Below are 24,032 nucleotides of genomic sequence, written 5' to 3' on the forward strand. Positions count from 1 at the left end.
GCACGTGGCACTTTGATACGTGGCACTTTGATACGTGGCACGTGGCACTTTGATACGTGGCACGTGGCACTGAAATATGTGGCACGTGGCACTTTGATACGTGGCACGTGGCACTTTGATACGTGGCACGTGGCACTGAAATATGTGGCACGTGGCACTTTGATACGTGGCACGTGGCACTTTGATACGTGGCACGTGGCACTTTGATACGTGGCACTGAAATATGTGGCACGTGGCACTTTGATACGTGGCACGTGTCACTTAAATACGTGGCACGTGGCACTGAAATATGTGGGACACGTCGCACAAAAAAGTTACATGTAGTTTTTTTTGTGTCGACGGTCCGCCGAAGCACGACGCATCCGTCGCACGACGGATGCGACATGTGGCAATCCGTCGCAATGCGTCGCTAATGCAAGCCAATGGAGAAAAAACGCATCCTGCAAGCACTTTTGCAGGATGCGTTTTTTCTCCAACGACGCATTGCGACGGAAGCCAAAAAACGCTAGTGTGAAAGTAGCCTAACCCTAAATTTAGCCCCAACCCTAACTCTAACCCTAACCCTAACCCTAACCCTAATTTTAGCCCCAACTTGTCTTCTCCTGCCGGCCGGCAGATGGCAGCAGATGGCGGGCGCACTGCGCATGCGCCCGCCATGATGAAAAAGCCGGCTGGCAGGAGAAGACAGAAGAGGACCCAGGGACCCCGGGTGAGTATGATAGGGTCCCCGAATCCCCCTATTTCTCTGTCCTCTGATGTGCGATCACATCAGAGGACAGAGAAATAACTGATCGCTTTTTTTTTTTTTTTTTTTTTTGCGGTCGCCGGTAAACTGTTAATTACCGGCGATCGCAAAGCAGGGGTCGGTGCAAATCGACCCCGATCATGTTCTTTGGGGTCTCGGCTACCCCCGGCAGCCGAGACCCCAAAGAACATCCGGGTGCCGGGCGGCGGGCGCACTGCGCGTGCGCCCGCCATTTTTTCCCGGAAAAAAGATGGCGGCGCCCATGGGGAGACACGAGGAGCACCGGGGGAGGTAGGTAAGTATTGGGGGGCTATTGGGGGCCATCGGGGACCACATTTCTCTGTCCTCCGATGTGCGATCACATCGGAGGACAGAGAAATTAAACGGCAAATCGCGTTTTTTTTTTTTTTGTTGCGACCGCCGGTAAACGGTTAATTACCGGCGATCGCAACTCGGGGGTCGGTAAAAACCCCCCGAATCATGTTCTCTGGGGTCTCGGCTACCCTCGGCAACCGAGACCCCAGAGAAAATCCGACTCTGGGGGGCGCTATTCACTTTTTCCACAGCGCCGTTAATTAACGGCGCTGTGGTTTAAGTACCCTTAGCGGCCGCCGTTAAAAGGCGTATCGGCGGTCGTTAAGGGGTTAAGCATTATCTACAGCATTCTATAAATAATGCAATGGGTCAGTGGCGATAGATCATACCCGTGTGTGGGGTGCTATCGTGTAATGTTATCCCATCTTGCTGTGTCCAGGTCATGCGCCTCCCTTCCTGCGCAGACATACTTTATTGTCCTGATGAGGATAGAGCTAAGTACTGGGCCTCTCACCTTTCCTTGTCTTCGCTCACTGCAAGACTTACTTCTGCCCTCAACAGGCCGGATTAGTGCGTTTGAAGCAAGCAGGAGGCTGTCGTCGTTAGCTAAACATTGGAGTGCCTGGACACGGACCTGCTAGTCCCATCTGATGTGACTGGCCGTTTATTTATTGATACCCTTTGTGTTGTGCCGGGTGTTAAGGCCAGCAATTATAGAATGCTTTAGATAAAACATGAAAGGTGCTGGACGCATATTATAGCGTCCATAACAGCTGACATGTTTCATTATATTTTTGTGTGACATTTCTAATATTCATTTTTGTTTCTTTGCAGATTTTTGGCCACAGGAGAGAGCTATACATCCCTGCACCTCCAATTTAGGGTTGGTAAATCCACCATCTCTAAAATTGTGAGGTGCACATGTACCGTCATCTGGCAGAAGTTGCAGCCCATGGTGATGCCTTCCCCAACCGAGGAGACTTGGCTGCAGGTCGCAGCAGGCTTTCAGTCTGTGGCCAATTTCCCAAACTGCATAGGTGCAGTCGATGGTAAACATGTTAGGGTTCAGCAGCCACCACGATCAGGATCACGCTTCTTTAATTATAAGAAGTATTTTTCAGTGGTCCTGATGGCGGTGGCTGATGCCCATTACAAATTTGTTGCCATTGACGTTGGTGCCTATGGTAGTACTGGGGATTCTCGGGTGTTGCGAACGTCACAGATTGGGATGCAAATTCTTCAAGATGGCGGAACGCTCCCAGCCCCAAGACCTTTGCCGGGTTCCACACATCCAGTGCCCTTTGTGATGGTATCGGATGAGGCGTTTCCCTTAACGACAACCCTGCTGCGCCCATACCCACGAAGGGGACTGAATGCCCGGTCAAGGATTTTTAATTATCGGCTAAGTCGTGCACGCAGATATGTGGAATGCACCTTTGGGATCATGACTAGTCAGTGGAGGATCTTTCACACACCCATCCAGCTGGATGCTGACACCGTTGACACTGTGATTAAGGCTTGCTGTGTACTCCACAACTATGCTCGTGAGTACAACACTGACGTAGATGTGGAGTACCAGCAGCCAGTATTTAATCCAGTGGTCAACGTGGGTCTGGGCAGGCCATCCAACTCGGGTGTGCGTGTGAGAGAATCCTTCACTGACTACTTCATGAGTCCTGAAGGTGCCATGCACTGGCAATACTCCTGTGCTGGTGTTGGGCAGCCTGACCAGCAGAGAAGGATGGAAGAACATTGACCGACCAATAAAAGATGCCACGATCTATACCAAAAGCTAGAAGAAGTCAAGATCCCTGTTAATCAAATTCAAGATCGATATTCAATGTTGTTTATTGTACCTTTTTTTATTGGTGAACCCAAAAATTATTATTTTATTTTTCTCGTTAATAAAAATTTTTTTTACTTTCAAGTGGTTATTTTTCAATCTAATAAGGATTGTTTGTAGAAAATTTTTAATGATTGATTCTCCTCCATCCCTTTGTCCACTGCCCATACACCCATCAGACTATGTCCATCCCATAGTCCAGCGCCCATATAGCCATGACACCGTACATAGACCATACATAGACCAACATAGAGGCCTTGCCCACTAAGAACGTAAAGTATATAAAAATCAGACATGACATTTGATCAACATTAATTTATTTAACAAGCAACTAAATTTTGACAAACAGTTGTCAAGATTTTTTCAATATGAAAAACATAATTTGGCGGCAACTTGCCCAGTGAAACTATTTTTTTTTTTAAGATACAATTGCAGATTAAGGCAAGTAGGTGTATTCCTGTGAATACCCATAGGAGCTAGTTGGGTCTGTGATAAAATTTTGACTAGCAGATGGTCCCAGGCTTGTATTTCCTCCACCCGAAAAATGTAGTGCCGGTTGGGTGTAGGAAGACGCTGTAGATTGAGGTTCTCTGGGTTTCGGTCGCGGGCGAAAGAGTCCAAAAACCCCCGTCAATACATCCTGATATGACTGAATTGGAGCAGGGTCCTCCAGAGCGGTGAGGGACGTTTGGCACAGAGCCATAAAGAGAGACTGCCTATCCGGTGGCAGGGAGCGTGCCTTTCGGGCAATGGTCAAGGCAAAAAAGTCACATTGGTCCTCAGTTGAGGATTGTTTGAGTAAATTGAGTGTGTCACTTGCGATCTTTTCAGTGTTATCCTCATTTTTTTTTTTTTGTTTTGTTTTTTTCTGGACTCTCCTGCCAACGGATAGGCAGCTCTCTTCTGCGTTACCACAGCTTCTGCCGTAACAGATGATCCAACAGCTGCTGCAGTTGATGTGCCTGCAGCAGCTGCTGGACATGCGGCACCAGCAGAAGCTGTGGTAACAGATGGAGAAATTGTCGCTCCCGAGGAAGTGCCTGCTCCATCAGTGCCTGCTCCATCTTCGGAGTTGTCATCAACAAGAGGCGGGCTTGAAATGTTTCCCTCAGTCCTGTGTGAGAAAAGGAAAAAAATAATTAATTATGACCGCTGCGGAGGAGCAACATTTTTGGAACAGCATAAAGGCCGCTTTGTCCAAAATGCTGTTCACTTTTTTGCGTGTCTGCTGACAATGCATGTTTTCATTTAACACATGCGTTATCACCACATGCTATCCAAACAATGTGCTAGTTATCTTGCGCAGTCAAAGTGCCAACACAAGAAAAATAGACACGGTGTGGTGCCATAGCTCTCACAACTCAATCTTTGGAATCATAGTGCAAACAAGATTTCTGAAAATCCTCTCTTCACTATGGTAGAACATCTGGATGCTGTGTATTGAACGCTGCGGCAGGACACAGCGTTCAATACGCAGCCAACTGTACTACACCACATGGCAACATTGATGAGGCTACATATATATTAGTGGTATATAACCTACCTCCGCAAAGTCCGGCTTGTGAGCAGAAACTGCAGCTCGTCATAAAATGGAAAGCTAGTGCGGCTGGGGGAGGATCCACTCCGGTCACATGAATTGATAAATTTGTTGAACCGGTCCCGAACTGACCTCCATCTTTGTTTGACATGTTTTTCTAAGAAATAAAAAAATATATATATATATATTTATATTGTCAAAGTAAATTTCTAATAAACGGTAATAATAATCTATAACATTATACTTACCAATTTCCAATTGGTTGCCAATGGCCAAGGAATCCAACTCCGGATACAGGTCCCTCACAATCTTGGTCCAGCAATGGTCCCGGAAATATCTGTCCTTGAAGGACACATCAGCGGCATCCCATAGAGCTGGTATATCGCGAACCTACAATGAAAAGAATAGTGTCATTACATACATAACACACGGGCCCCGGAAAAAAAAAGGCGTAGGGTACCCCTATATTTTTAGGCCAGAAAGGCTACGCAGACAGCCGTGGGCTTATATTCATAGCCTAGGAAAGGGGCCATGGATATTTGCCCCCCCCCTGACTACAAATATAAGCCCGCAGCCGCCCCAGAAAAGGCGCATCACAATGAAGTGCCAATTCCGGCACTTAGCCCCTCTCTTCCCACTCCCTGTAGCGGTGGGATATGGGATAATGAGGGGTTAATGCCACCTTGCTATTGTAAGGTGGCATTAAACACGGTTAGGCTGGTTGAAATACGTGCCACGTATTTAAGTGCCACGTGCCACGTATTTAAGTGCCACGTATTTAAGTGCCACGTATTTAAGTGCCACGTATTTAAGTGCCACATGCCACGTATTTAAGTGCCACGTATTTCAGTGCCACGTATTTAAGTGCCACGTGCCACGTATTTAAGTGCCACGTGCCACGTATTTAATTGCCACGTATTGAAGTGCCACGTATTTAAGTGCCACATGCCACGTATTTAAGTGCCACGTATTTAAGTGCCACGTATTTAAGTGCCACGTGCCACGTATTTAAGTGCCACATATTTAAGTGCCACGTGCCATGTATTTAAGTGCCACGTATTGAAGTGCCACGTGCCACGTATTTAAGTGCCACGTATTTAAGTGCCACATGCCACGTATTTAAGTGCCACGTATTTAAGTGCCACGTGCCACGTATTTAAGTGCCACGTATTTAAGTGCCACGTATTTAAGTGCCACGTATTTAAGTGCCACATGCCACGTATTTAAGTGCCACGTATTTCAGTGCCACGTATTTAAGTGCCACGTGCCACGTATTTAAGTGCCACGTATTTAAGTGCCACGTGCCATGTATTTAAGTGCCACATGCACGTATTTAAGTGCCACGTATTTAAGTGCCACGTGCCACGTATTTAAGTGCCACGTATTGAAGTGCCACGTGCCACGTATTTAAGTGCCACGTATTTCAGTGCCACGTATTTAAGTGCCACGTGTTTAAATACGTGACACGTAGCACTGAAATACGTGACATGTGGCACTTAAATACGTGGCACTTAAATACGTGGCACTGAAATAAGTGACATGTGGCACTTAAATACGTGACACGTGGCACTTAAATACATGGCACTTAAATACGTGGCACTGAAATACATGACACGTGGCACTGTAATATGTGATACGTGGCACTTAAATACGTGGCACTAACATACATATAATAAAAAAAACAAACACTTGGAAAAAATCTTTTAATGAAATAGTGACACACACTTTTTGACAATCCCTTTATTACACGGGTAATCCACCTGAAGACCCTCGACCTGTACAGAAATAAAAATACAAACCAAATTCATACTCCCTGGCCCTGTCCGCAGAAATCCAACGAGGGTCCCACGTCGATCTGCCATGGAGAACAGACATATCCGGAGATGTGTCTGCTCTCCACGGCTGCAGCAACACACTGACAGGTGCTTTGGCACCTGTCGGTGTGTTACTGCGCATGCGCAAGAGTTTACCGGCGGTCATTGACCCCGGTTCTCTCGCTTTACAGCACTACAGCGTGGGAAAGTTCACCCGCACCTGTAGTACCGTAAATAGAGACGCCGGCGCCATTGAACTCCGGAACAGTGCACGATACACTGCTGGGAGCTTCGCTCCTGGCAGTGTATCGCCGGAGAGCAGGGGATCGGCGTGGGACACTCGGTATTGGATTCTGCGGACAGTGAGTATGGATTTTGTTTATTTTTTTGGACTTTTTCCCTAGGGCGAGGGCTTCGCGAACCAGTGTGCTGTATGGTGAGTATATACTCTATGTTATATGTTGTATGTAATGTCTGTCATGTATGTTACGTTTATTGTGTGTGTATTGTGTGTGTTTGTGTTACTTACAATTGTGCTAAGTCGCCGGAAACACAGGGACAACTCTCCCATCCTAATATTGGATCGGAGTAGTAGTCCCATACGGCGACTTAGCACAATGGTGGCACTATCGTCGCATGGGGACACACACAGACACACACACACACACACATACACAGACATACATACCAGATCTATCAAACGGCCGACATCGATCCCCATGCGACGATATGCCTCCATGATGACAGCCACACTCCGCCCACGCACTTCCGCCCGCTTCCCCGCACTTCCTGCTGCAGCGGTTTCTACACCCCAAACCGCAGAAAACCCGCAGATATTTTTTCTTCTGCGGGTTTTACTGCGGGTTTGACACTCACAATGGAGTTCTATGGGTGCAGAATCGCTGCAGTTCCGCACAAAGAAGTGACATGCTGCGGGTTGTAAACCACTGCGTTTCTGCGCGGTTTTTCCCGCAGCATGTGCACAGCGGTTTGCGGTTTCCATAGGTTTACATATAAATGTAAACGCAATGGAAACTGCAGCGGACCCACAACGGCAAAATCGCGGCGGTTCCGCGGTAAAAACCGCAAAGTGTGAACATGGCCTAAGGCAGCACGGCACTTCCGGGTCCTAGTCCTCCAGAAGCATAGAGAGGACGATAAGGAGCGCCGACTTCTGGGTACTAGTCCTCCAGGACTATAGAGAGGACGAAAGGGAGCGCCAACAGAAGATTAGAAGTGCGCGCTCTGAACCTGGTATGCGCGCACGAGCAGCAGAGGCCAGGAGCGAACGCAGAGGGGAAGACGCTGCAGAAGGAGAGGCGCGCCAGGACACTGAAGACAGGTAAGTATGACAGGGCGGTGGAGGCGACAGCAGCGGTATGATAGAAGCTCATTGTCACGTGACAGTAACCAGAAAAAATGCATATGAGTGAAGTGGGCATGTGATAACTGATGAAACCAGCAAGCAGAGCTGAATCCTGACAGTGAGGATATTACATGCTGCTTCGATTGGCTACAGGGCTTCATTTTATTATTATAGGGCTTAATTATTCCGAGACTGCAGGCTTCTGAATTCTCACAGCGCATGCACTGCACACTTTCAGGATTCTCCCTGGCCAATGCCGAGAGTGGACTATCATGTGAGCCAAAGTATGTGATTTGTATACTTCTGGTCAAACGTGTCCTGTCCTTGCTCAATTCATGCGAGGCCATGACTTTCTAGTTGGCATGTGACCATATGTATGCAAATTGCATACTTGTGGGTTCGTGACCTCCCACTCTCATCGCTGGCACCAGAGGATCCTGACAGCTTGAATAATCCCTTTAATGCTCCTAACAAATAAAAACAGCAGTAACCCTTAACTTGTTAGATGGCACAACACTTTATTAACATAGCCGTGTATCATGTAATCTTAGTAGTAATGGATTATCACGTGTCCTCTCACAGTGGCTAAGGGTGTGGTATGTATACTTCAAGTATTTGGATGCAGAAATGTCTGCACCATTTCTGCATCTCTTGGCCATGAAAAATGCAGCCGCAAAAATGCATTTTTGCTGCATCTTGACCTGCATTTTTGGACAGCAATGAATACTATAGAGATAGACATAATAGTTAAAGGGAATCTGTCACCTAATTTTTGGCATATGAGATGCGCCCACCGCCATCAGGGGCTTGTCTGCGGCATTGTGTAATGCATTGTGTAATGCTGTAGATAAGCCCCCGATGTAACCTGCAAGATAAGCACAACAAGATAGATTATACTCACCCAGGGGCGGTCCGATGGGTGTCGCGGTCCGGGGCCTCCCATCTTCTAGCGATGACGTCCTCCTCCTTACTTCTGCTGCGGCTCCTGCACAGGCGTACTTTATCTGCCCTTTTTTTACGGTTCATACTTTTCATGTATCAATATATTTACTTACAAAATAAGATATAAATATGGGAAGTGCGTTAGTGGTTTATGACGCCTTTTTTCCTATCTGCAGTGATTTATGACGTCTTCCTTTTCCTTGTATTTTATTTTGTAAGTTCCTCGTTCGCACATGAGCAGATCTCTGTATTATTTAGCGGTGCCACTTACTCATTTTTATACAGGGATGGAATAAACTCATTGTCCATGTGAAGTTACCCCGAACCCTACAGAGGACTAATTTGCAATGGGAAGTATCTGGGGGGAAGGCTTCTTAATGACACCAGTCCATGGAAACCTGAATCCATGAGGTTCATTTATCGTTGGGTCTTGTGGTTCCCCATTAGCGAACAAGCAATTGCTAATTGCAGCATTTACATATAAAATTAAAAAACAACATATAAATGGACGTCCTCTCATTTATTGGTTAATATCAATTTATTAAAATGTTGATAGATGATTTTACAAGTTTTCTTTTTTGAAAGATATGAATTTACAAGTAACCGTCATTTTTAGGAAAAATTGTTTTTCCTTTTTCTCCCGTGATTTACTCGAGTAGATTTCTCTATTTTATTTTTACATTCTCACAACTAAGATGATCACAGATAAATGTGCGAATTCTCACTGAGCTTTTAATCTTCACTTTTGCATCAGTGATTGGGAAATTTTGTTTGATTTAATAAGTTTATTTTTACACTGGTTATCTCCCGGTGTAGAAAATGGGCTTGAATGATAATTTCTCTGTAGCTTCTCCAGAACCTCTTATTTGTTGGATTTCTTACAACTAATGTGGAATATTGACGTCTATATGACAATAACACTAAAGCTGTGATTATTTTCGGTGTAAGATCTCCCTGCCCGGCTCCGGTCGTCTTCTGCTTCGGCTGCTGTTTATTTACATCAGTTACAATGTGACTCCCCCAAATCTCCCCCTATGAAGACCCCTTGTCCCACTAGTTTCTCACCGCAGGAGGCTCCATATTCCTGATCCCTCCTGACTGCTGAGAACAGAAGACTTGTTGTCATGTAACACCTTCCCCACCCGATGTTTCTGCTCCTGAGGAACAGAAGATTTACATAGTATTACACAGTGCAGGAATCAGTCACCAGTGATGTTTGCATCTTCCTATAAATCTACACAATGTTTTATTACATTTACAGATTACTTTTTGCCATTGTCTTGTGTTTTTATAGCATTTTCCTCTGATCTAATATTGGAGATGTAAATTGCTTCCTCGTAGATTGAGAGAATCTTAGACTGGAGACGGGAAGCTTCAGGTCATTTATTAGTTAAACAAAAGTATTACAGAAAATGGTTGAAAAAATCATTAAAGATATAATATATTGAAGCTTGTTTGTATTTAATAGGCAGGTAAAAAGAGAGTTCTTAGTGATTGATACTTTTTAGAGGCCCCTAAAATACACCGGCCTCTGAGGACTCTTTATTTTTTTCTTATGTCATAGAAATGAACATTGTATCAAACTAAAAATATTACTGCACCGAAAAAGTCTAAATGTCAGCAAGTGGAGATTGCGACTTCCTTCCCTTAAAGAGTATCTAAGCTTTGGCACTAACATTCTACATCTACTTTTCTATTTAATTTCATGCAGATTTGTGGGGTCTCATGAGCTGTCCGGTGTCGGTCTCCTGAGCTGTCCAGTGTCGGTCTTCTGAGCTGTCCGGTGCCGGTCTCCTGAGCTGTCCAGGGTCGGTCTCCTAAGCTGTCCGGTGTCGGTCTTATGAGCTGTCCACTGCAGGGCTCCTGAGCTGTCTGATGTCGGTCTCCTCATCTGTCCGGTGTCGGTCTCCTGAGCTGTCTGGTGTCAGTCTCCTGAGCTGTCCGGTGTCAGTCTCCTGAACTGTCCGGTGTCGGGTCTCCTCAGCTGTCCGGTGTCGGTCTCCTGAGCTGTTCGTTGCCGGTCTCCTGAGCTGTCCGGTGCCGGTCTCCTGAGCTGTCCGTTGTCGGTCTGCTGAGCTGTCCGTTGTCGGTCTGCTGAGCTGTCCATTGTCGGTCTGCTGAGCTGTCCGGTGTCGGTCTCCTGAGCTGTCTGATGTTGGTCTCCTGAGCTGTCCGTTGTCGGTCTGCTGAGCTGTCCGTTGTCGGTCTGCTGAGCTGTCCATTGTCGGTCTGCTGAGCTGTCCGGTGTCGGTCTCCTTAGCTGAGCATTTCGTGGAGGTTTCAAGAGCTTCGGACCTTCCCAATGTGCTTGAAATTAAAGACACAAATATAAAATTTTCAGTACAAATGTTTAATTAATTTTTAAGGGCAGAATGCTCTACCTCCAACAGTTGCTGCCATTTAGCCATTTTTGTATGTTTGTATGGATATGTTTCTTTAGAAACCATAAATTTGCATTTTTTTATGTAATTAACAGCATCTATGTAACCTTTCCACTTCACATGTGGTTGTCCTGAGGAAGGAGCCGTTATTGGCATTGAAACGCATTGACAATAAAACCACCTTTCATTTTAATTACTTTCTCGTCAGATCTTGGAATCAGCAGCACATTGGAAATCCACTATTCCTGTTTGTATATGAAGATGTTGATCATCTGTGTCAGCTGTCAGTTATGCCATGATAGTGGTTGTGTCATACACAGCCCTATAAGGCGAGCATATCACCCTTATCAGTATCATTTTATACTCGATGACACACTATTGCATTTTGCATATTTTTACACCTTATAATTCCATTGACAGATGACGGACCTGAGTGGGTACTTGTTATTAATTTTTTTCTTTCTGCATTGAGTTGAAGCTTTTAGGGGTAATATTTTATGCACTTTTGTACATGCCTACAAAAAACTCTTAAAAAAGATGAACTCCACCAGATCACAGGCCAGACAGTGTCCAAAGTGACAATTTGCCTCATGATAGGGAATCTTCTATGGGAGTTTCCATATGAATCAAAGATTCACATGGAAACTGAGTAAGCACTCAGCGTACAGTGCAGGATATATGTGAGCCGAGCAATACTGCAATTTTTGGGAGAAAGAATGAACAAATCAACAGCATTTGACGGATTGTTCTATATTTCTGCTGAAAGTCATGTCAGTGCTTGTTTTTGAGGGACAAGTTTAAGTTTTTATGGGTACCATTTGCTGGCACATATTTTGATAGCTTTCTTTTCCATTTTTAGGAGGCAGAATGAACAAAAAAACAATTCAGAAATTGTATTTTGGCTTTTCACGCTATGCCGTTCACCATGTGGTAAAATTAATAAGACTGCTTTATTCTTCGGGTCAGTACGATTTCAGCGATGCCACATTTATAAAAGTTCTTTGTTTGCTGCTTTCACACAATAAATTTTTTTTTTACAAAAAAAAATTGTTTTTTTCATCGCTGCATTCTGACAACTATGGCATTTTTATTTTCCCGCTGAATGAGCTCAAGGGGCTTGTTTTTTGTGGGACAAGATGACGTTTTCAGCAATACCATTTTCATTAACATTCAACTTTGTGTTTATATTTTTAAAATATTTTTTAATGAAATTCACTGAAGGATTAAATAGTGTGACAGTTGTATAGATCGGGTCATTCTGGATGTGGTGATACTATATATGTATAATTTATTTTGTTTATTTTTTACATATATATATACCCTTTTTTTGCATATTTTTTTTTTACTTAGAACATCTACAGGACTTTCATTTTTATTAGTCTGATCACTGGTGCAATTTATTATACAATAGACCTGTCAGAGACACACTGACCAAATCCCTATTGACAACGTGCTCCTACAAAATCGAGTTTTCTATGTATTTTTGTAAACAAAACACAAAATCAAAACCTAGTAAGCAAATTCTCTGCAGAAAATAAATAAAAAGCAATAGTGCATGAAAATAACATAGGGTGCTTAGTTAAGATACTTTTGATAAAGAAAAGTCAAATCCATCCTACCGCATCACGGTGACCCTATTCGGGATGGTCCGAACAGTCACTATGACGTGGTGGGATGTCTTTTACATTTTTGATCAAAATTATGTTAACCAATGACTCTGTTATTTTCATGGACTATTGCTTTTTATTTATTTACTGCAGGGTATTTGCCTATTATGTTTTTATCTTGGATTTTGTCTGTTTAGTGGCCTGTGTGAACACGCGCCTACACGATGCATGCATACCAACTCATACTCAAGTTAACCTTTTAGTTGTTTTTCTTTAAGTAGAAAAACCTAAAATTGTATATATTTGGCATCAGAATAAATAAACCGACCGATAAAACAAAATGAGCTTTTTTTAATGCAAATTTGATAAATCTGTCTCCTCGTGAAAACTCCTGGTCAGTATTGTTTTATTATGTGTTTTTACATTTTTATATTCTGCTAATTTCATGTATTGCGCAGAAATATTATTAATAATGATTCAAATACCAGTTCTACATGTGGAGAGACGAGCCGCCCATACTGATCCTCTGTGCCCATTGTTATATTTGGAGACATACAGAATCTCTTCATGAGAATTTGGAGATATTGACCAAAAATTACTAAGACAGGAATCTTCCAGAGATAGTTGGTGACTAGAACGTTCATTTTTATAGGGAAACTTTAGGATCACATTTACATATAAAGAACCAGGATAATAATTGTTTATAGTGAAAAGAAGTTTATTAAGAATAAAATAACAAGAAAGTAAACAATGAACAACTATTTACAACAGCCGAGAAACTGGAAGTGTCTCTTGTGGTCCCTGTATGGACCTTGGTTGGGCAGGTTCCCAGCGGGTGTGGAGTATCCCGTTCTGTCAAAAACTGTTCTGTTGAACTCCCGTCAGGAGGGCGGTTTATTTCCAGGGTCTGTAAGGGATAGGTAGTTGAGGTCGAAGTGTAGAGGGGTTTTGGTAAGTGAGGATAGAATAAGATGTGGAGGGGGAGTTAAAATTAGATGGTGATGGGTAGTTATACAGGGGTATGGATGGGAAATTTGGGTAAAGCACAAGAGGATGAACACTGGGAGGGGCAACCACATTAGGAGGAACATAGCTGGAATTGGATGTAGGAAGATTCCACAGAATCATTGGGAAAGATGATGCGGGGTCTGCAGATGAAGATGTGGATGATGGAGCAGAATCTTCTATTTTGATGGGATCTTCCGCAATTGAAAAAGGGTGATGGTCATCTAAAGGCCTGTATGGCTGTCCATGGATAATGAATGGGGCCAGGTCCAGGTGGTAGATATCCTGCCTGCTGACCGCCGTATTCTGAAGCTTCATGGCCTCACGTGGAATCCGACTCACATCCACTGTCCAGAAGTTTCCTTTGGCCTGAGTCTGGTTTGGATCTTTTAGTACCTGAAGAAAAGATGAAATAAATTCAGATAAAGGTTCATTTAAAATTCTAATTTCTACAATATAAACTCACTACTGTATATAGGGGTCATCGAGAAGAAATGATTATGTGATAATAACGTTAGTAGAAAACAGGTAAGTCTGTCTATAGATTTCTTTTGGAGGGAAAATTTTTCAGTAACGTTAGAATTGTGAAATACATTTTTTATTACAACGTAACAAAGTGATACCTTCTAAAAACAAGTCATCTCCTTTTAAAAAGTGTAATAAAGGACACCTAACATTAAGCAGGTGAGATTTGAAATAGAACAGGGCTGTTTGATGGGGATTATGGAGGAGAACCTGGAATCTACTAAGGGAATTAGGGTAAAATTACTTTTTGCACCAGAACTGAAGTGTCCACAAAGTGAGATCAGGTCTAAGAGACAATTGTAAAATGCTCCAATGTTATTAGATCTTGTATTAGACACATGACATTTCTGAGGCTGAAAATAGGACGAGAGTCTTTATAAATGTACCTTACCCCATGCACCAGTTTGATGATTTTGCCCTATTTCCACCATTTTTACCATCGTATATAATGATGCATCTTACAATAATAATAAATCTCCCCTTAGATATATAAAAAATAGCAATGTCCATTAGAAGAGAATGTTGTAAATGATCACACAAGTCCTCACCTTTCTGAAACAGTCGTTAGAGGACAGGTTGTGTCTGACGGAGTCTTTCCACCCTTGGTATCGTCCCTTGAAGATCGGGAAGAAGTCGCTGATCTTGTCTAAAATCTGAAGGCAAAAAAGAAAAACAAAACCATTCAATCCTGTAAATTAGTTAATAACAGTGATCCCCATTTATCCTAAATTGTGAATTCTCCTTTCCTGATAAATATACATTAAAAATTACAGTTTACACAGAGGGTAAAGAACCAGCAGGAAGTTTATAATTTGAACCTGGAAGTTTCTGGCTGTTATAACATGTAACAGTATATTCCCACAATGCGGGAAAGTCTTGTAATTAAATATTTGTTGTGTTTTTTTTCTGTGTATATGACTGAAGGAAAAATGTAGCAAAAGTAAAAAATGTCTCCAATTTGCTAAAGTGCAGGCTTCAAAGATTTGTTGTCCTCTCTAGGAATCCTAAGTAAATTCCCACTAACTTATTCCTTGATATCATCGTTCTCTTACCTGCGACAGCTTCAACTTCTTGTCCGGGACACTTAGGATCACCAGCGCAATCATGGCCAAGTAAGTGTATGGAGGTTTTGAATATCGCTGGTAATTCTTCTTCTTTCCCCCAGACATTTTCTCCTCCTGACTTGTTGTCAATGCTTGGTCACACTGTGCACTTTCTCCTGGACCACAGTCCATGTTGGAGTCCATCTCTAGCATCTTCTCCATGCTGAACACGTTGGGCGTTGGCATATTGATGGTTTCACAAGCTTGGAGGTTTGAGCTCATGTCTCACAGATTTCTTCAGATACCAATATTAGATGTGATGTGACTATGGGCCAGGGAAGGAGCCTTTATAAGGGCTGGTGGTCACCCCACATCCGGCTTTGTTATGTTAATACCCCCAAAGCAAGATGGAGCCCTTTGCTGATAACATCTCAACTGCTATTGAAAGACCTTCATCCATAAAGTCAATAGCACTATGAATACACAAAGTTTCAGTTCTTAGGTGAGATCCTTCACTAAACATCCTTTGTCATGTATAGTGTGTATATCCTTAGTGTATACCATGTGCCCCCTTGTGTGTTAATAAACCTCAGCCACATGGGTAATGCTGAGGACAAGATGGAAATAAACCAACCATTGGGACAACAGTTTGTGCCTTTTACTGAAGATCTTACATTTTGTGAGTTTGTATAAAGTCACTTACAGACCAAATTACCAATCATTTCTCCTAAAAATATATATTTTAATTAATTATCCATAATATTAACTCATGAAATGTGATCCAAAACACAATAACAGTGTTTATTAGCTAGGTAACAAAATACTTCTAGCACTTTCCCTTAATTAGAACCAATATTGTTGGTTTCCATTTTGTACTTTACACTGTAGACACTTTCTTCATCCAGTCCGGTGTTTACTCTTCTAATAGCCGCATGTCTGCAACTCCTGCACTTTGTCTATATACTTAGTTCCTGGACTATATTTATTGAGGGGTTATACTGGGTCGTTACTTACCTGTTTTGTTGGTCTGTATGGGCTATATTGTCAGTCCTTCCCCCATTTTATGAGGCACCGTTGCTTTCTGTGATTTTATATTTGCACTTTTATTATATTGACTTTAATAAATATATTGTTTCTGCTCCATACTGTCTTAGTGTTTTGTGCTTACCGCCCATCATGGGTCACATGGATGCGGTTTGCGTTTTTTATTTTGTTAATTAATAATCCAGTCACATATTATATTCCACATCCAACCCATTATATTCCCCTCCAACCCATTAATCATTTATTTGGATGAGTATAAATATATATTACACTTTAGATACCTTGTCCTTGGTCTCATCAAATGAGTTTTCCTTCAGTTTCCATCTATAATATTAAGGTGGCATTAGATATTTAATGGTTCCCGCCGTGTGACTCTGGATTCAGTCTTATACTTTCAAAATAAGATATAAATATGGGAAGTGCGTTAGTGGTTTATGACGCCTTTTTTCCTATCTGCAGTGATTTATGACGTCTTCCTTTTCCTTGTATTTTATTTTGTAAGTTCCTCGTTCGCACATGAGCAGATCTCTGTATTATTTAGCGGTGCCACTTACTCATTTTTATACAGGGATGGAATAAACTCATTGTCCATGTGAAGTTACCCCGAACCCTACAGAGGACTAATTTGCAATAGGAAGTATCTGGGGGGAAGGCTTCTTAATGACACCAGTCCATGGAAACCTGAATCCATGAGGTTCATTTATTGTTGGGTCTTGTGGTTCCCCATTAGGGAACAAGCAATTGCTAATTGCAGCATTTACATATAAAATTCAATAACAACATATAATTGGACGTCCTCTCATTTATTGGTTAATATCACTTTATAATAATGTTGATAGATGATTTTACAAGTTTTCTTTTTTGAAAGATATGAATTTACAAGTAACCGTCATTTTTAGGAACTTGTTTTTCCTTTTTCTCCTGTGGTTTACTCGAGTAGATTTCTCTATTTTATTTTTGCATTCTCACAATTGAGGTGATCACAGATAAATGTGCGAATTATGACTGAGCTTTTAATCTCTGCACTTTTGCATCCGTGATTGGGAAACTTTGCCTGATTTAATAAGTTTCTTTTTACACTAGTTATCTCCCGGTGTAGAAAATGGGCTTGAATGATAATTTCTTTCTTCTCCAGAACCTCTTATTTGTTGGATTTCTTACAACTAATGTGGAATATTGAAGTCTATATGACAATAACACTAAAGCTGTGATTATTTTCGGTGTAAGATCTCCCTGTCCGGCTCCGGTCGTCTTCTGCTCCGGCTGCTGTGTATTTACATCAGTTACAATGTGGCTCCCCCAAATCTCCCCCTATGAAGACCCCCTTGTCCCACTGGTTTCTCAAAGTAGGAGGCTCCATATTCCTGATCCCTCCTGACTGCTGAGAACAGAAGACTTGTTGTCATGTAGCACCTTCCCCACCCGATGTTTCTGCTCCTGAGGAACAGAAGATTTACATAGTATTACACAGTGCAGGAATCAGTCACCAGTGATGTTTCCATCTTCCTATAAATCTACACAATGTTTTATTACATTTACAGATTACTTTTTGCCATTGTCTTGTGTTTTTATAGCATTTTCCTCTGATCTAATATTGGAGATGTAAATTGCTTCCTCGTAGATTGTTAGAGAATCTTAGACTGCAGACTGTAAGCTTAAAGATATAATATATTGAAGCTTGTTTGTATTTAATAGGAAGGTAAAAAAGAGAGTTCTTAGTGATTGATACTTTGTGGCCCCTAAAATACACCGGCCTCTGAGGACTCTTTATTTTTTTTATTAAGTCATAGAAATGAACATTGTATCAAACTAAAAATATTACTGCACCGAAAAAGTCTGTCAGCAGGAGGAAATTTTATCTTCCTTCTCTTAAAGAGTATCTAAACTTTGGCCCTAAAATTCTACATCTACTTTTGTCTTTAATTTCAGGCAGATTTGTGGGGTCTCCTGAGCTGTCCGATGCCGGTCTCCTGAGCTGTCCGGTGTTGGTCTCCTGAGCTGTCCAATGTTGGTTTCCTGAGCAGTGCATTTCATGGAAATTTCAAAAGCCTCGGATCTTCACAATCCGAGGCTTCTATAAAATTTTCAGTACAAACGTTTAGTTAATTTTTAAGGGCAGAATGCCATTTAGGCATTTTTGTACGGATATGTTTCTTTACAAACCATAATTTAGTAGCCACTGATTTATTAGTAAAAATGTTTCCAGAATTATGGATATAAGCCCCTTCATGACATACTATTACGACATGAGGGTATGTTGAAGAGCGTTGTCACAGGGGCACATCAGAAGCTCTGCAAAGGCAACATGGCATCTGCTATCTATTTCAGACAATTTTGTACTCCAAAAGTCAATAGCGATCCTTCCCTTCCGAGCCCTGCACCCACTGTACTTTTCCACCTCATATGGGGTATAGTTATACTTTAGAGAAATTGCACAACAAATTGTATGGCACATTTTCTCATGATATTGTTGTGAAAATGAAATATTTGGGGCTAAAGCAACATTTTTATGAGAAAAATGTACATTTTTATTTTTATGGCTCAATGTTATAAAATTCTGTGAAGTGCCTGTGTGTTCAATCGGCTCACCTCACCATTCAGCTGCCGCGATGAAAACTTAATCTCCGAACACTAACAAATACTCGGAGGTCACCCGAGCGTGCTGAGGAAAACCCGAGCAACGAGTACACTCGCTCATCACTACTCACCGCTAGATAAATTACTTGAGTTTAGTTTCCAAAATGGGTTCACTTGTGGGGGTTTTCACTATTTAGGCATATCTGGGACTCTGCAAGCCTGACATGGTGTCCGCTATGTATTTCAGACAATTTTTCACTCCAAAAGTCAAATTGTTCATCCCTTCTGAGTCCTGCCGTGCAGCTAAACAGTTGTTTTCCACCATATATGAGGTATCGGTCTACTGTCTGGAAAACAGATTGTATGTTCTATTTTCTTCTGATACCCTTGTGAAAATGAAAAATGTAGGGCTAAAGCAACGTTCTTGTGTGGTAAATAGTCAAATTTCCATGTTTTTATTCCTGTGATGTACCTAAAGGGTTAATATACTTCTTGAATGTAATTTTGAGCACCTTGAGGGATAAGTTTTTAAAATGTTGTCACTTTTGGATATTTCCGGTCATGTAACCCCTCAAAGACACTTCAAAGGTGATGTCGTCCCAAAAAAAATAGGCTTAGTAAATTTTGCAGAAACAATGGAAAATTGATGATCAACTTTTAACCTTTCTAACGAAAAAAAATTATGTTTAAAAAAATTATGCTGATGTGAAGTAGACGTATGGGAAATGCTATTTATTAACTATTTTGTGTGATATAACTGTCTAATTTAAGGGCATATAAATTTAAAATTTGAAAGATGCTAAATTTTCAAATTTTGTCAAATTTTTTATATTTTCATCAACGCAAATCATATTGACCAAAATGTACCAGACACATGATGTTCAGGGTAAGATGAAAAAGCATTTTCAGAATCACTGGGATACGTTAAAGAGTTCTAGGGTTATTACCTCAAAGTGATGCTGGTCAGATTTGGAAAACGAGGCTCGGTCATTAATGCACAAAGTGGCTCGGGCCTTAACGGGTTAAGCATCTAAGCTGTGTCAGTAAATATATAATTTTGGAGTACATGCAGTATTTTGAACACTTTTGCAGAGACCAGTGGCCTGTTCCAGAGTTTCGATCTTGTTCCCGTTTCGGGGCTCACAGTACGGGGTGAATATTTGTAAATTTTATTAGTTCAGGCGATTACACATGGCACGTTGACTACGTCTTGCTGCACATATACAATTGGCGTTTACAGACAAAAATGATACACGACAGAGCACATTGTAACTTCACCTGCATCATTATAGTAAGTGGACCCTTTGGCGCATACTCCTGAATCCTGTTTTGCTGGGGTTCGGACATGAGCCCTGACGGAGCCATTGGAAATAGTCTTAAACTGTTTGAGAAGTCGGCCTTAGGGGAGGTGCAGCAACCAAAAAATTGCAAATCTGGGCATTCAATTTATTTTTTCTTTTAAAGCTTTTAACTTCTGAGTTATATCATTTTCTATCTTGAAAGATTGGACTTCGGCTCGACACAGAAATACTAAATCTGTTTGTTTTTTATCATTTTCAGTTGTGTTTGAATGGGGAAAACTGGACCTTTTTCTAATTTTTATGGTATGGTTTTTTTTTATCATTGATAAGTCCCTTGAGGCACTTATTCTATAATATGTAACACTTCAGCATTGTGATAGATAATGAAAATCAGTCTCGTACAAAACCCCAACCTGTGACTGGGCTGAACAGGAGAACCAATATGGCGGTGGCAAAGAACTTCAGCAGACGTCCAGCTTTTTCGGTTTGTTTGTGGGTTTTCAAGGCACTGTATATAGAATTTTTGTTCAGCAGGGACAGGAAGGCTGGTCAGAGTTGATGGGAAGATGAATGTAGCTGTGTTATGACCCCAATGGCGAGGGTCTCAGAGGAACGTGGAAGTCTGCAAGATACAAAAATCCAGCTCATAGGGCAGTGGTAACTGGGTTGACCATATATCTACTCCTAACGCCAACACTAGAAGTAGCCGGGGATCATTCCTACGTTGATTCTAGATGACACGCGCCAGCCGGAGAATCTAACTACCCCTAGTAGAAGAAAACAAAGACCTCTCTTGCCTCCAGAGAAAGGGACCCAAAAGCAGGATAGAAGCCCCCCACAAATAATAACGGTGAGGTAAGAGGAAATGACAAACACAGAAATGAACCAGGTTTAGCACAGAGAGGCCCGCTTACTAATAGCAGAATAAAGAAAGGTAACTTATATGGTCAACAAAAACCCTATCAAAATCCACACTGGAAATTCAAGAACCCCCGAACCGTCTAACGGTCCGGGGGGAGAACACCAGCCCCCTAGAGCTTCCAGCAAAGATCAGGATACAGATTTGGAACAAGCTGGACAAAAATACAAAACAAAACAAATAGCAAAAAGCAAAATAGCAGACTTAGCTGATATAACCGGAACCAGGATCAGTAGACAAGAGCACAGCAGATTAGCTCTGATAACTACGTTGCCAGGCATTGAACTGAAGGTCCAGGGAGCTTATATAGCAACACCCCTAACTAACGACCCAGGTGCGGATAAAAGGAATGACAGAAAAACCAGAGTCAAAAAACTAGTAACCACTAGAGGGAGCCAAAAAGCAAATTCACAACAGTACCCCCCCCTTAGTGAGGGGTCACCGAACCCTCACCACGACCACCAGGGCGATCAGGATGAGCGGCATGAAAGGCACGAACTAAATCGGCCGCATGAACATCAGAGGCGACCACCCAGGAATTATCCTCCTGACCATAGCCCTTCCACTTGACCAGGTACTGAAGCCTCCGCCTGGAGAGGCGAGAATCCAAGATCTTCTCCACCACGTACTCCAACTCGCCCTCAACCAACACCGGAGCAGGCGGCTCAGCAGAAGGAACTACAGGCACAACGTACCGCCGCAACAAGGACCTATGAAATACATTGTGAATAGCAAACGACACAGGAAGATCCAGACGAAAAGATACAGGATTAAGGATTTCCAATATCTTGTAAGGACCAATGAAGCGAGGTTTAAATTTTGGAGAGGAGACCTTCATAGGAACAAAGCGAGAAGAAAGCCACACCAAATCCCCAACGCGTAGTCGGGGACCCACACCGCGGCGGCGGTTGGCAAAGCGCTGAGCCCTCTCCTGTGACAACTTCAAGTTGTCCACCACATGATTCCAGATCCGCTGCAACCTATCCACCACAGAATCCACCCCAGGACAGTCAGAAGGCTCCACATGACCCGAAGAAAAGCGAGGATGGAAACCAGAGTTGCAGAAAAAAGGCGAAACCAAGGTGGCGGAACTAGCCCGATTATTAAGGGCAAACTCAGCCAACGGCAAGAATGTCACCCAATCGTCCTGATCAGCAGAGACAAAGCACCTCAAATAAGCCTCCAAAGTCTGATTAGTTCGCTCCGTCTGTCCATTAGTCTGAGGATGGAAAGCAGACGAAAATGACAAATCAATGCCCATCCTACTACAAAAGGATCGCCAGAACCTAGAAATGAACTGGGATCCTCTGTCTGACACAATATTCTCAGGGATGCCGTGCAAACGAACCACGTTCTGGAAAAACACAGGAACCAGATCGGAAGAGGAAGGCAGCTTAGGCAAAGGAACCAAATGGACCATCTTGGAGAAGCGATCACATATCACCCAGATGACAGACATGCCCTGAGACACCGGAAGATCAGAAATGAAATCCATGGAGATATGTGTCCAAGGTCTCTTCGGGACAGGCAAGGGCAAGAGCAACCCGCTGGCACGAGAACAGCAAGGCTTAGCTCGAGCACAAGTCCCACAGGACTGCACAAATGACCGCACATCCCTTGACAAGGAAGGCCACCAAAAGGACCTGGCCACCAGATCTCTGGTGCCAAAAATTCCCGGGTGACCTGCCAACACCGAGGAATGAACCTCGGAAATGACTCTGCTGGTCCACTTATCCGGGACAAACAGTCTGTCAGGTGGACAAGACTCAGGCCTATCAGCCTGAAATCTCTGCAACACACGTCGCAGATCCGGAGAAATAGCTGACAAGATAACTCCATCCTTAAGAATACCAACAGGATCAGCGACTCCAGGAGCATCAGGCACAAAGCTCCTAGAAAGAGCATCGGCCTTCACATTCTTTGAACCTGGTAAATACGAGACAACAAAATCAAAGCGGGAGAAAAACAATGACCAGCGGGCCTGTCTCGGATTAAGGCATTTAGCAGACTCGAGATACATCAGATTTTTGTGATCAGTCAAGACCACCACACGATGCTTAGCACCCTCGAGCCAATGACGCCACTCCTCAAATGCCCATTTCATGGCCAACAACTCCCGATTGCCCACATCATAATTTCGCTCGGCAGGCGAAAATTTCCTAGAGAAAAAGGCACAAGGTTTCATAACAGAGCAACCAGGGCCTCTCTGCGACAAAACGGCCCCTGCTCCAATCTCTGAAGCATCCACCTCAACCTGAAAGGGAAGTGAGACATCGGGCTGGCACAAAACAGGCGCCGAAGTAAACCGGCGTTTCAACTCCTGGAAAGCCTCCACGGCAGCAGGAGCCCAGTTAGCTACATCGGAGCCCTTCTTGGTCATATCCGTCAAAGGTTTCACAATGCTAGAAAAATTAGCGATAAAACGACGGTAGAAGTTAGCAAAACCCAAGAACTTCTGAAGACTCTTAACTGACGAGGGCTGAGTCCAATCAAGAATAGCTCGGACCTTGACTGGGTCCATCTCCACAGCAGAAGGGGAAAAAATGAACCCCAAAAAGGGAACCTTCTGTACACCAAAGAGACACTTTGAGCCCTTGACAAACAAAGAATTTTCACGCAAAATTTTAAAGACCAACCTGACCTGCTCCACATGCGAGTCCCAATTATCAGAAAAAACCAAAATATCATCCAGATAAACTATCAAAAATTTATCCAGATACTTCCGGAAAATGTCATGCATAAAGGACTGAAAAACTGAAGGCGCATTGGAGAGCCCAAAAGGCATCACCAAGTACTCAAAATGACCTTCGGGCGTATTGAATGCGGTTTTCCATTCATCACCTTGCTTAATGCGCACAAGGTTGTACGCACCACGAAGGTCTATCTTGGTGAACCACTTGGCACCTTTAATCCGGGCAAACAAGTCAGACAACAGCGGCAAAGGATACTGAAATTTGACAGTGATGTTATTTAAAAGCCGATAATCAATACAAGGCCTCAAAGATCCGTCTTTTTTAGCCACAAAAAAGAATCCCGACCCAAGAGGGGAAGAAGAAGGACGAATATGT

General features: G+C 42.7%; 1 protein-coding gene and 1 long non-coding RNA gene across 2 annotated transcripts in view; one reads left to right on the plus strand and one right to left on the minus strand.

Moving 5' to 3' along the window:
• Window positions 1-10,295, plus strand: part of LOC143781654 (uncharacterized) — a 173,277-nt gene extending 162,982 nt beyond the window's left edge. Inside the window, exon 3 of the long non-coding RNA XR_013216787.1 lies at window positions 10,274-10,295. This is a non-coding gene — a long non-coding RNA (uncharacterized LOC143781654). The remainder of the gene's footprint in view (window positions 1-10,273) is intronic.
• Window positions 10,296-13,444: 3,149 nt separating this feature from the next.
• On the minus strand, window positions 13,445-15,405 carry LOC143783329 (forkhead activin signal transducer 3-like). Its single transcript, XM_077271731.1, has 3 exons — window positions 15,133-15,405; window positions 14,629-14,733; window positions 13,445-13,951 (listed from the first exon to the last, which is right to left on the minus strand). The coding sequence occupies exons 1-3, from the start codon at window positions 15,403-15,405 to the stop codon at window positions 13,445-13,447; spliced, it is 885 nt and encodes a 294-aa protein (XP_077127846.1).
• Window positions 15,406-24,032: the final 8,627 nt, after the last annotated feature.

The sequence above is a fragment of the Ranitomeya variabilis genome, chromosome 6 (genome assembly GCF_051348905.1).
Source record: "Ranitomeya variabilis isolate aRanVar5 chromosome 6, aRanVar5.hap1, whole genome shotgun sequence".
NCBI classification, from domain to species: domain Eukaryota; kingdom Metazoa; phylum Chordata; class Amphibia; order Anura; family Dendrobatidae; genus Ranitomeya; species Ranitomeya variabilis.

Excerpts from the sequence above, each read along its gene's own strand:
- LOC143783329 (XM_077271731.1), bottom strand. The coding sequence starts at position 15,405 with ATGAGCTCAAACCTCCAAGCTTGTGAAACCATCAATATGCCAACGCCC. Across the intron at positions 14,734-15,132 it reads AGAAGTTGAAGCTGTCGCAG|ATTTTAGACAAGATCAGCGA; the intron begins GTAAGAGAACGA and ends TTTTGCCTTCAG. Across the intron at positions 13,952-14,628 it reads CTAACGACTGTTTCAGAAAG|GTACTAAAAGATCCAAACCA; the intron begins GTGAGGACTTGT and ends TCTTTTCTTCAG.